The 13,569-nt window shown below is 41.3% G+C and overlaps 1 protein-coding gene across 1 annotated transcript; it reads right to left on the reverse strand.

Annotated features, from left to right (window-relative positions):
* Positions 1-796: 796 nt before the first annotated feature.
* Positions 797-6,936, reverse strand: LOC310814309 (integrin beta-1-like; the record flags this gene model as incomplete). The annotated part of the gene is made up of 14 exons (XM_083683633.1): positions 797-862; positions 1,062-1,228; positions 1,454-1,658; positions 2,108-2,162; positions 2,424-2,626; positions 2,812-2,952; positions 3,059-3,148; positions 3,331-3,426; positions 4,597-4,752; positions 5,174-5,418; positions 5,708-5,878; positions 6,098-6,314; positions 6,472-6,522; positions 6,919-6,936. 14 exons carry the CDS (start codon positions 6,934-6,936, stop codon positions 797-799), a joined length of 1,881 nt encoding a protein of 626 aa, XP_083539759.1.
* Between the last annotated feature and the right edge of the window lie 6,633 nt (positions 6,937-13,569).

A 13,569-nucleotide genomic window follows, 5' to 3' on the forward strand; every position in this document is an offset into this window, starting at 1 on the left:
CCTCTTTAGCACGGCCCTGTGGTTGACAGGAGAAGGATGACACTTCCCTTCATACGCAGATTGTGGCTGAGATGACCTGATTTCTCATCAAGAGGGCAGTGCAGACCTGTGTAATGGCTTTTGATATACTGTTCTCACTTCTTTTCATGGTCCAAATCTAGTATGTATGACATTCTTCCACCGTCCAAAGAAATACAGCACAGCACGCTTGATCAAATATCTAGACATATAATACACAATGAGGATTCTAACAAGTTGGCTTATAGATCATAATCATTATAAATAAAGTCTACCTATGTAATGAGTAGTCATTTGATAATTTAGTCACATACATAGTCCAGCAGGTTACTGTATGTGTGTGTGTGTGTGTGTGTGTGTGTGTGTGTGTGTGTGTGTGTTCGTGTGTGTGTGTGTGTGTGTGTGTGTGTGTGTGTGCGTGCGCATGTGTGTGTGTGTGCGCGTGCGCATGTCCGTGCTCATGCGTGTGTGTACATGTGCATGCGTGTGTGGAGGTAGGGCTAGAAAAAAGGGCCACAGATAAACCCACAGACCGATACATCAAAGGAGAGCAAGTCAGACATCTACATCCTTTCCCAGCTATCCAAACAAATACACCTGACTTAATGTACACAAAACAATCCTCTGATCATATCATAGCTGATTAATGCAATGTACATACATCCTCCTATTGTCCACTTATTATTGAGTTGTTTGATTTGTTGTTGATACTGTTTTATTTGTATGTTAAAGGGTGGATTATATTTTTGGTTAAAGGGTTAGGGTTAGAGTTAGGGTATTACTGAGCTTTATACTTTGGGTTTATGACAGTTGTGATGGCACTCTTGTAGATTGGATTATCACCCTGCAATGGAACAGAGGCAGATATCAGTGCATATTATCTAGGCCATTCCTATTACAATTCTATCACAGATAGTAAAACAGATCATACATGTGGATTCTCCACCAGTATTACTTTAAATTAAATTATAGTGTATAGAGAAAGTTGAGAGTCTGGTCAGACATTGAGAATGAATCAAGGCCTGTGAGAAGGCAGGGCTCACTCTGTCCCAGCGCATCTTCTCTAGATCTTTCTGGAAGCGGGCAAACTCTCTCCTGTCATGGATGGTTGTGACCAGTTTCCAGAGCAGCAGTGAAGCCACGCCCAGCACTACGATAGTGCCCGACACAACCATGGTGATCAGAACCATATCAGGACCTGATGGACACTCTGGGAGATAGAGATCAAAGTCAAACATACCTACTGGGCTTGTGGGAAGCCTACGGGACACTAAAACCTGACCATGGTTTTATATTTAAGACAGTCACTTTAAGTAAAATTGTAAATGATCAATAATGCAAAAACAGTTTTGTACTTTTTAATAAACATTTATGTCAGGTTTCCCTGTTATTTGAGAAACAAACAAATACAATTAGTGCCTGCATCTGGGCTTACCTTGCTTTAGGGCGGCATTGATGTGGGCAAAGCCTTCCCTCTGGCCAGCCCGATGAAGGAAGTGCACCCAGCACCCGTCTGTGTCCCTCTCCTTACATCTGTGGAACCTGGTGCTGTGGTGTTCTAGGGGTAGCTGACCAAGCTCGTCTACCAGGGTGAGGTTCATGTTGCTGCATCTCCTCTCACACTCCCCCTCAGAAAGGCCCTGGGAAAAGGCCCGACACAGGACGCAGTCCCTATTGGTAGGCAGAATTAGCTAAAGTCCCTGAATGGGGTGAACCATGAAAGGTGGCGTGGTGGACGACCTTCCTGTACCTGTACAAGGTGCAGGCGTTGGGGCAGGAGGGGCAGAGCTCACAGGTAGGGCCCTGAAAGCGACTGTCCTGGCAGATACAGGCACCACAGCTACAGAAGCCCCTGCCAGCACAGACAAGGCCACTGTGGGACAGACACGACTCCATGCTGAGCGGGCACTCGCATGCACTGCCACTGAAACCTGGGAAACACTGACACACTCCACACACACACCTGCCCCGCCCTGACACACATAAACACTGAGCATTACTGCAATATTTGATATACTCTATGTATGTTGCTCATGACCTACCTATGTAAATAATGGTATTTGAGATAGCATAGCATAGCAATACCTACCTCCACATGGCGAGCCTTGGTATTGATCACAGTGGAGGTCATTGCACTCACAGTACTGCCCATAGAAGGCATGAGTGGGGTTCTTATGGATTTTCTGGCACACACACTTTCCACAAACACACTCCCCATGCCCACTGCACTCCTCTAAAGTATTGTCACGCCGACACAGGTGTCTTCCATCCCCCTTGCTCAACTCAACACATTCACAAAATGTGCCAACACGCCCCTCTTTGCACCTGTTAGAAAGATCATGCTGTTAATTCACATTAAATGGGGTGTGATTTTCTTAGGATTGGTGTGGACATCAGAATCTCACCTGCATGCTCCACACTCAAGGGTCCCATTGCCATTACTACATGAGGGACTTTGAGTGACCTTTTCCCTCTGACATGGACAGTCACATATGGGCTTCAACAGGACCTCCACCTCCTCACTGTAACCATGGGGCTTAATGACCAGACGGGACTTTCCCATACCAGCCACACATGGAGGGGCAGTGATGGTTACATTAAACCTCACCTAGAGGAAGATGTAAAAAGATCCTGAATAAAATCGAATTCCCTCATGAGCCAATCATAATCATCATTACCATTATTGTCATCAAACTGGGCTGTTAGAAAACGCACGCACACACTTACGCTAATCACGCATGCCACACACACACACACACACACACACACACACACACACACACACACACACACCTCGTCGCCAACCAATATATTGGAGCACCTCCTCCCCTGGTCTCCGGTCCGCAGGACATAGTCCTTACAGTGGGAGCTATATGCTATGTGGAAGCCTGCAGGCAGCTCACTGTTGTCCATAATAACCTCTGAGGTCAGGGCCTGGGGTCAATAGCAGAGTTAAACCTGTTTAGCCAACGAGGTGTCAGCAGATTCATAAATACAAGGCTGATGACCTGTGTAGGAAGGGAGTTTCTGCTTCACTTACATTATATGCCTCAACTATTATCTGCAGAATGTTGTGGGAGTTGTTGGAAAGTGTTCCGACAGCACATTTAGGAAAGACGCTTCTCAGGCCCTGGCAGTCAAATGAGAACAACAACAACATCACCAAAACAGACAACACAGGCATTGTCAACAAGTCCATAGAGAGGTATAATGAGGATATATTGTAATGTGGTACATAATAATCATTAATCCTCTGCAGTGTAAAGTTATGGATGAATTTCAATTAAGAAGTAAAGGTGACTCCTACAGTACCTCGTACAGGTGTGTTACATCTTCAGTTACAGCAAATATGATCTGGATGTTTTTCTTTCTCAACTTCTCAGCAAGGTGAGCCACAGAAGGGTAGTCCTGAAAAAAATATATAGGGTCCATATAAGTTACATACAGTACAGTAATAACGTTACTCATACAGTAATGATGCACTCATACAGACTAGCCTACAGCTGCAATCACTGAATCAGTGTTCTTTCTCTCTATCTACCCCCCAGTCTGTCTCTACTCACCACTCTCTATATGAGACAGACATTCAATTTCCTCCTCAGAAGAGCGATAAATAAATCTAATTTAGAGGTATTGTGAAGCATTCACATTTCACACCACCATTATCCAGCCTGGGTGGCCGTTTATCCAAACAGAAATAGATTCATACTGCATCCATATTCACTCCCACCAACCGACAGTCTCTCTGGTGGGTCGGATCATGTAACACTCTCAGTAGCCAACTAAGGATACTTGATACACACACACTGAAACGTGCACACAAACACACACACACACACACAAACACACACACACACACACACACACACACACACACACACACACACACACACACACACACACACACACACACACACACACACATACACACACACACACACACACACACACACACACACACACACACACACAATCTATATAAGAGATAGATACAATGCTCTGACAGGATTACTCCAGCCGCTCCAGCTGTTTGACATCAGGGTGTGACTGTCAGTATCCTCTGTAACAGGGAAATTCACTGTTGAGATTGACCTTTAAATCACTGCCTTTAACTTCTGTCTACTGAAGCCTGTACAGCCATCTATTTCCTCTCAATCTTACTAAGACCAAGGACACAATCCAATCAAACCCGTGTTGCGGTATTTATATCATGGTCAAACAAATCACACAATGATTTTGGGTAATGCTAAAAAACCCTGCCCCAACTACCAGACAGGTAGATTATTCTCAAATGCTAACAGATATCAGTGTAAAAAATGTATGTGCTTGTGTGTGTGTGTGTGTGTGTGTGTGTGTGCACACACGCATGTCTGTGTGTGTGTGTGTGTGTGTGTGTGTGTGTGTGTGTGTGTGTGTGTATGTGTGTGTATGTGTGCGTGTCTGCATGCGTGCGTGCGTCTGTGTGTGATATACATTGCTATGACATGTTCGATATACGTATATGCCAACCTTTCATTATTGGAATGCTGGGGAGCCCAACTCTTTCTATTGAGGGGATCCAGGATAGAGCAGCTGTACCTGGAAATCACCTCTTGTGTACACATTGTTCTCTAGGTGACATTTCCCATCATTGGGCAGTACGATCCCACCCAGTTTCCCATCTCCAGCAAAGTGGAAGCCAGCGTCAGTGGAGAACACCAGCAGACGGGTGACGTTCCTCCAGCCTATGTGCTCCTGCGGGGGGAGGGAGACCCATAAAACTCTTAGTCAATAAGCCGCAAATTGTCTGGTAATCAGACTGAACCATGATAGATATACACCCGGCAAGACCTGGTAGCAGCATGTAAATGTGTCAAAATCAAGCTAACAACACCCCTCAATTTATAATCACATCCAGTGAATGAGTTATGATTTACGTTCTTTATTCCCCATTGGATTTATACTAGATTAAAAGACCACTAAAGAGAGTATGACACCTGGGTCTTTAAATGAACCCAAATGCAGTCAAGACAGGTTTACATCACATCATCAGGCCTAAAATAACCCTCTATTGTCTATGGGACTTCCACCTCTTACTGATACTCAACCAAACAAAACATCCTGAGGGACACTTAAAAGCTGCAGCTGTACTCCCCACTGTGCCTGTCCACTTTACCTCACACATGGCTGCCTGCATTAAAGCATCAAGGCCCCCCTCTGGAGAGTCCAGGTTTCCTGAGATCCGCTGCCCCCCCACCAACTCAGTGAACAGGCTTCCGTTGGCTGTAAGCCCCAAAATGTGATGGTAGGTGAAGGGAGGGGAGCAGGGCCAGGGCTGGGTCCTCTTACACGGGTTCTGGAGCATCTCCTCTGTGGTGCTGATATATGGCATCACTGTCTTATCCACAAATGCACCAAAGCCTTCAGATTGAGAATGAACGACCATTAATGATGATGATTGCATTATTCTAGGAGATGATGGAATTGCAACCTTCACTGTTATTTATATTTTTATTTCATTTAACACACACATACAAACACACACACACACACACACACACACACACACACACACACACACACATACACACACACACACACACACACACACACACACACACACACACACACACACACACACACACACACACACACACACATACACACACACACACACACACACACAGGATAGACAGACAGTCAGGCAGACCCATTCTGAAATCGTTTGTGATGTTCCTCATTTCCTCCATTAGGTCGGCCCCCAGCCTCTTGACGTTGGGCAAGTCATCCTCCATTGAGAAGGAGAGGTCCATCAGGTAGTACAGGTCTATAGGGTAGTCCTCCACTTGTTTGAACTTCACTTCAAAGGTCTGAGGCTCACCTACCAAGAGTAAACCGTTTCTAAGATACACTTTTGCCAACCAAGTAGCTAGTACTTGCATTATGTTAGTGCCTGAGTCTTTGATTCCTGATCATCTAACCCACCAAATAAATGAAGCCATTTCCAAGTCAAAACTTCAGTTTAGTCTTTAGCTACAACTCAAGAGGAGCTGGCTGTGGCCCATATGGGAACCACTACTGACATGGCAGACAGACCCACCAGGTCGCAGGTGCAGCAGTACTCTCTGTGGCTGGAGCTGGGTGATGTCATGGGGTTGGTGTCTCTGGTCCTGGGTGCGGGAGGTGACCTGGTGGTTTGCCAGAAAGACAGTGGAGCCCCTTGCATCTTCAATGTGCTCCGCTAGACAGCCCCTCTTCAACAGAGCACTGGCTGTGTCACACCGCTCCCATGTATTCTGTCCCGCTTCTATGAAGCTCTTCACATGAAAGGACAGTAGAACATCAAGTATAACATTTGTATATCATAAGAAAAAAATGTTTTTTATGACACTAAATTACAATAATTCAGATCAGAGCATTGAAAGGCCCTTACCTCCTCCGTACACCAGGCACAATATGGCCCGGAGGCCAAACATTCTCCACAGCTCTTGACTCCTTGACCATGACATTCATGATCCTTGTGGCCTGTGAGGAGGATGACAACCAACACAACCTTTCAATATTACCAATTGGATATAGATCTGCAATGATGCTGTGCTTTACTTTTTCTTTATCCTTGAATGTGTGTGGTCCAAGGACAGCCCAGCAATTAATTTCGATTACATATCCTGTTCAAGTCAGATGCTAACTTATTGATAATAATACTTTTTCAACTTCTCTGAGTAAACTGTACACCTGAAGAAATGTTACACTTGCATTGTACTTTTGGTGCACATCTCTGCAGGCAAGATATAAACAGATTTACATTGGGAAACTATTGGTGTAATCCTGTTTACAATCTAAAAGGAAAATTGTGAAATGGGAAAGAATGATGAGACACTTACTTTTATTGCACCTACAATGAGAAAAGTATTGACTTACCTTGATTTCCCATAGCATTGTCCTGGCAGCATAATAATAGGACAGCAACAAAAAGCACAGTCATCTGCAAAAAATACACTTTACTCTCAGAATTTTAACTCAAAATGTTGAGTTATTGACTCCTTTCATTTAATTTAGGGGATAGCAAGGGGATAAAAAGTTAAGTAAGATGATAATCAAAACCAATGGATATCTCAGATAGGAAGACCAGCTCTTACCTCTAGGCTGTGAGTACTGGTGGTGGTGGATAAGGTACATGTAGAGATGGAGGGGAGGTGTCTCTCTAAACATCCAATCCTAGCTACCATCTCTTCTCTATTGGGGTGGGACATGACCATCACACCCTCCTCCTCCACAGACAGGACATGGCCCCCTTCTCTGATCTGCTTCTAACTGCAACCACTCAGGGTTTCCAATGGCAAATGGTTCAGGGTGCTGAGCACCAAATGATCTTTCTGAGAGAATGGACTCATTGCTGCCAGTAAACTCCCTCCTTCTATTTACCGATGTTACATACAGAGCTATGATGGGAACCTAGTTCGGGTTCCAGGTTTTATGAGGAGGTATTGGTTTGGGACAAAGAAATAGAGGACTATAGAATAGATTCCCATGAGTTTTGCTCAAAATCCAACCAAAGTGCTCAAAACCAACAGTTCCCACTCTAAAATGGTGGGAATATAAACGTAAACAACAAATGTAAAGCGATTCACTTCTAATGGTCGACGTATTTGTACCCAGCTGGTGGGATGGTGATTTGATACCATTTTAAAACTGGTTCCCAGAGCGATAAGTAAACAAACCAAGGAATTAAGAAAATATCCCTCATTGTGCAGCACCACAGACAAGAGTTTACAATGGGATTAAGCACTGTATTACAGAGGGGGAATTAATGAGCTGGAATCAACTTCTTTAATTTTTTTTTAAAAAGACAAATAAATCAACACACTCTCAGTAATGAGCCGACCGACATTTGCAAATGACAGCTAGCTTGATTTGTGGGCTTATGTGGTTTATTACAGACAGAATACCTATGGGAGGAAATCAAATCCTGTTGGAGAGGGAAAATAAATGCTCTGTGTAGCCTACCATTATTTCCTGATTCTCAGATACTGAATGTCTACCCAGTCATTTCCTCTCTGAAAGGCACTGAACAAATTAATGGCCTAAAAATACATATTTTTGGGAGCAATTCAGGGCAGTCACTTTCAGTTATTTGACATTGAGAATGCATTTGCCTGCCTGTTTACCCTCCGTCTGGTGCACTCTAACACCCCCTTGTGGAACATTATAGCACACTTTTACATAGAGTATAATTAAAGGGGCAATCTGGGATTTGTATATACATTTTTAGACTTTTAAGTTATTGATATATAGCCATTGATTATTTAAGAATATAATGTATACATGCCTCATGAGCTTAGATCAACTGTGTTACTCCATTAGAACCCAAAATAAAAGCTTGTTTTACTCCATTGTTTGTAAACAATGTAATTGTAAACACACAATGTATAGGTTCAAAACATTGTTAAAACTATCATTTTGATCTCATGTATGGTCAGTCTTGCATCCATAGCTCATTGTTGTTGTTTGAATCCCAGATTTGCCCTTTAAAACATGCCATATCCCAAGATATTTGGGATATTCATATGCTGCTAACTTTGGACTTTGGATCACATTGGACTTTATCCATATATTCGTGAAACTGCATATTTTTATTTATTTATCATTTTCTTTATTTTCCATATTACAAATAAGACAGCAACAACAACACAATGATTACAAACATCAACACACAATAGATAGCAGCCTGGAGAGGGTGGGTGGGGGTGGGGTGTACAGTACATACAGTCATGAGAAAAAGTTAGGACACCCCCCAAAATATTAAGTTATTGTCTTAAAAATATGGACATATCAATATGTTATCTTCTTTCTAACAATGTCTATAGATAAAGGGGATGTAATTGAACAAAAAACTATGAAAATGTAACTTTGTAATCATTTATTTAACGAAAAATTAACAATAATGCCAATTCCTACTGAGGAAAAAGTTAGGACACCCTATGCCCTAATAGCTAGTATTGCCCCCCTTGGCTGAAATAACCTCAATTAGACGTTTCTTATAACTGTCTACAGGTCTCTGACATCAATTGGGAGAAAGTTTTTCCCACTCCTCCTTGCAGAATTCTTTCAGCTGTGTGATGTTCGAGGGGTGTCTTGCATGCACAGCCAGTTTCAAATCAATCCACAGCATCTCAATAAGATTAAGATCCGGGCTTTGACTTGACCATTCCAGAACTCTCAATTTATTTTTCTTGAGTCATTCCTTGGTAGATTTACTGGAATGTTTTGGGTCATTGTCATGTTGCATGGTCCACATCTGCTTCAGCTTCAACTTTCGAACAGATGGTCTCACATTTTCCTCAAGCACCCTCTGATACAATACAAAATTCATAGTGGATTCTATGATGGTGAGCTGACCAGGCCCTGCTGCAGAAAAGCAGCCCCAAACCATGACATTTCCACCCCCATGCTTCACAGTTGGTATGAGGTTCTTGTTCTCAAATGCTGTCTTGGTTTTGCGCCAAACATGTCTACTCTTACTGTGCCCAAATAGTTCAACTTTGGATTCATCTGTCCAAAGCACATTGTTCCAGAAGTTCTGGTCTTTCTCTAGGTGTTCTCTGGCAAACTTTAGTCTTGCCCTGATGTTTTTTTTTGACAGCAGGGGTTTCCTCCTTGCACACCTCCCATGTAATGCAAACTTGTTCAGTCTCTTTCTTATGGTGGATGCATGTACTTTGACATCAATTGTGGCAAGAGATACCTGTAGGTCTCGTGATGACATTCTGGGATTGTTGGAGACTTCTTTAAGCATCTTTCGGTCAGCTCTTAGGCTGAACTTGCTTGGGCGGCCTGACCTGGCCATGTTGGTGGTGGTTTTAAATGTTCTCCACTTGTAAATTATTTTCCGGACAGTGGAATGGCCAATTTCGAATAGTTTGGAGATCTTTTTATATCCCTTCCCAGACTCATATGCATCTACAATTTTTCTTCTGAAGGCCTCAGAGAGCTCTTTTGATCTCGCCATGGTGATGCAACTCACTTCAACAATCAAGAGCAAACCAAACTAAATATCTGAGGTTTAAATAGGACAGGCTCCTCCAAAATCCTCTGTAACGATGTTCTAATCATTTGCACCTGATGTGGTGCTCTTTATTATAATTTTAGGCATTTTAAGTGGAACTAAATGTAGGGGTGTCCTAACTTTTTCCTCACAAGAAGATTGCATTTCTATTAATTACATTTTACCAATAATTTTTTAAATAATTTGTTTCAGTTGTATTTGTTTAGTTATATTACCTCAATTTTTCAATATTGTTCAAATGAATATCAAATGTCCATATGTTTGAATATGTTGAAGAAGACAAAGGTTTTCATAGGGTGTCCTAATTTTTTCTCATGACTGTACATATACATACAGTATATAGTTATTATATTCGAATATGCTCTAACGTTATGGTTTATATGCGACCTAATAATATCCCAGAGTACTGTACATGTAGTCCGTGGTCATAGTCTTGTAGGGCCGAGACGGCACGTCCCATTGATAATAAGTCCATGAAGTCCCTTAGCCAAGTATCTTTGCTAAAGCAGGCAGGTTTGCACACTTTCCAATTCATGAGGATTGTTTGTTTGTGACACAACATTGGATAATATCCACCCTACTTCCTAGTAGGCACATATATTAAATATTACAAACAACATACATTTTCTCCTCAAGCCAATCCCAGCTACCTGCTATTCCCCCATTTGTGTAGCCCCAAGACAGTGGGTATCTTGCAATGTATGACAAGTAATAAAAAAAAAACCCCATCTGGAACACCTAATCCACCCTTACTTCTTGCCATGGACAGTTTTTTATGGCTAATTCTAGGTTTCCTATCTTTCCACAATAACCCAGAAAAGAGGCTTTTAATCTCTTTAAACCAATACTGTGGAAACTGAAGTGGTATAGCTGATATAATATAAGATAGTCTAGGGAGTATGTTCATCTTTAACACCTCAGCTCTTCCCCACAATGATAATAGTAAGGCTGTCCATCTCTTAGTATCATCCCTAATAGTTTTTAGGAGACCTGGTCCATTTGCATCAAATATCTAATTGATTGATGACCTGATGTTTATCCCAAGGTATTTCATATCTTGTGGTTTCCATATAAAGGGAGCAGAGCCCAGGTGAGATGAGGAAGTGTGATTCAGAGGTGGAATAGCCTCACTCTTACTCCAGTTTACTTTGTATCCAGAAAATTGTCCAAATGATCTTATGTAGCACACTTGGTATTGAACAGCTGGGTTTGACAAAGTTAATTGGACATCATCTGCATATAAGTTGATTTTGAATTTGTGACCACAGTGCAATACCACATATATCTTCCTTAGCATGAATAGCACAGGCAAGGTGCTCTTGTGCTAAAATGAAAATATTTGTGGAAGCCGGACATCCCTGTCTTGTAAAGCGGAAACGATGGAAGGGGTTAGACAAAAGACCATTTGTTTTCACAGACAAAATTGGTTCATGATAGAGTGCCTTCATCCATTGCATGTATACAGGCCCAAAACCATGTTTAGAGAACACATAAAATAAGTAAGGCCACTCTATTCTGTCAAAAGCTTTCTCTGCATGCAGCTGGATGCTGGAGAGAGCTGGTCTTCCACATTAAATGAAAAAGACTCTCCATGTTGTTGGAGGATAGCTGACCTGAGCTGATCTTATAGTCATTGTTTAATATATTTAAGTGTTGAAAATTGCTCAATTACATCTGGTCCTTGCCTGGCTTTGGTATTAGAGAGATAGTGGCAGAATGCATTTATAAAGTTTATTATTTGTAGGACATTCGGATTATATACTTCAGAGTAAAACTCTCTAAAAGTTTAGTTAAATATTTTTATCACATACCAATGATCCATTACGATCTTGCATGGCTGGGATTGATTGTTTGTTTTCCAGCTGTTTAAATTTAAACATCTTGCCAGCTTTGCCTCCTGACCAAAGTATCTCCTACATAATCGAAACAAGGCAAATGTGGTCTCCTCATGCAAAATTGCTTGGAGATCTGATCTTATAGTCAGTAAAGAATAGTTAATTCTGGGTTTATTTGGGTCCAGCATATGTTGTGTTTTTAAAATCTTAAATTCATCCAACAGATTTGTTTGGATTGTTTTTCATCTGAAGCATTTGGTCTTTAAGTAACTTATTAACTTCCGCATGTTGCTTTAAAAGCTTCCCACACCATTTAAACAGAGGGAACAGAGTTTAAATTAGTAATAATAAATTCATTTTATTGAATAAAAACATTTCTCTTTCATTACAGAAACAAATTCACCATCTCTTAATAGAGAATTATTGAATCTCCATTGTCTAGTTTGGTGGGTATTGCCAGATAGAGAGACAGTGACTGACAGGGGAGCATGGTCTGAGATAATTATACTAAGAGAGTCAATCACATTTTCTTTGAGAGATATGAATAAGAGAAGATAATCTATTTGTGAATATTGATTATGGGCCTTAGAGTAAAATGTATATTGCATAAATGCATATGTTTATAAAGAAAAGGCAGTCTTTACACCCTAACTAGGCCAGTGATAAGCACTGAATGTCCTCCAAAAGTTATATCACCTTTCCTTCCCGTAAAGGAGAGCAAAGTCAGTCAGACAGCAACACATCTTTAGCTGAAGGAATTAATCATCAATATTAATACAAAATAGAAGAAAAATAATTAATATAATTTGTGATAATGCTAGATGAAGTGGAGCTTTATTAGCAATTATACTTCTCATCCTTATTTGCATTTTAATGCACTCTAACACTTTGATTTTCTTTTGTTTCCTTCCAAACCTGCTCGTAGAACTGTTTTAATTTGAAAGAAACTCTTTAGGTGCTTGAAACACACTTATTTTTTACAACAGCCAATAAATGTTATCTTACATACATTACAGAGCAGAATCTCTCATGGGGTAGTGAAACACTATTGACCCCCACACCCCCAATAGTTTTGAATAGTACTAATTTGTCTTCCATCAAAGTAATTTACCACAGATGTACATCACAATTTACATGACAGATGTACATAACTTGGACATACATCTCCAATCTTAAAGTACATGCAAAAATCGCATTGCCTCTAATGTTGTTATTATAGAAACAGTATAAAAGGAGAGTAGATTGATGTTTTCTATGTTCTGTGAAGCAAAATCTGACCATCACTAGGGGTTGGCGATACACATAATATAATATATGCCATTTAGCTGACGCTTTTATCCAAAGCGACTTACATTGCAGTGAGTGCATACATTTCAGTAAATATGGTCCCAGCGGGAAACGAAAACACAACCTAAGCGTTGTTAGCGCCATGCTCTACCAACTGAGCCACAGAGGACCATATCATATATACAGCGATCTTCAGGGAGTCTTCAGGGAATAGATAATTATGTGTGAGCATGGGACTGTACCTGGCACATAGTAGCAAAATGGGTTATAGTCTCAGCCTGACCCACAGACATGATAGGAGGCTATGACTGGGGGCACTCTGAGGTCTGCAACACCGACATGGTCTGAGCATAAACAGCTGTTCCCCTCCCCATGCTAGCCTAA

Source organism: Argentina silus (genome assembly GCF_951799395.1).
Source record: "Argentina silus genome assembly, chromosome: 1".
Lineage (NCBI taxonomy): Eukaryota > Metazoa > Chordata > Actinopteri > Argentiniformes > Argentinidae > Argentina > Argentina silus.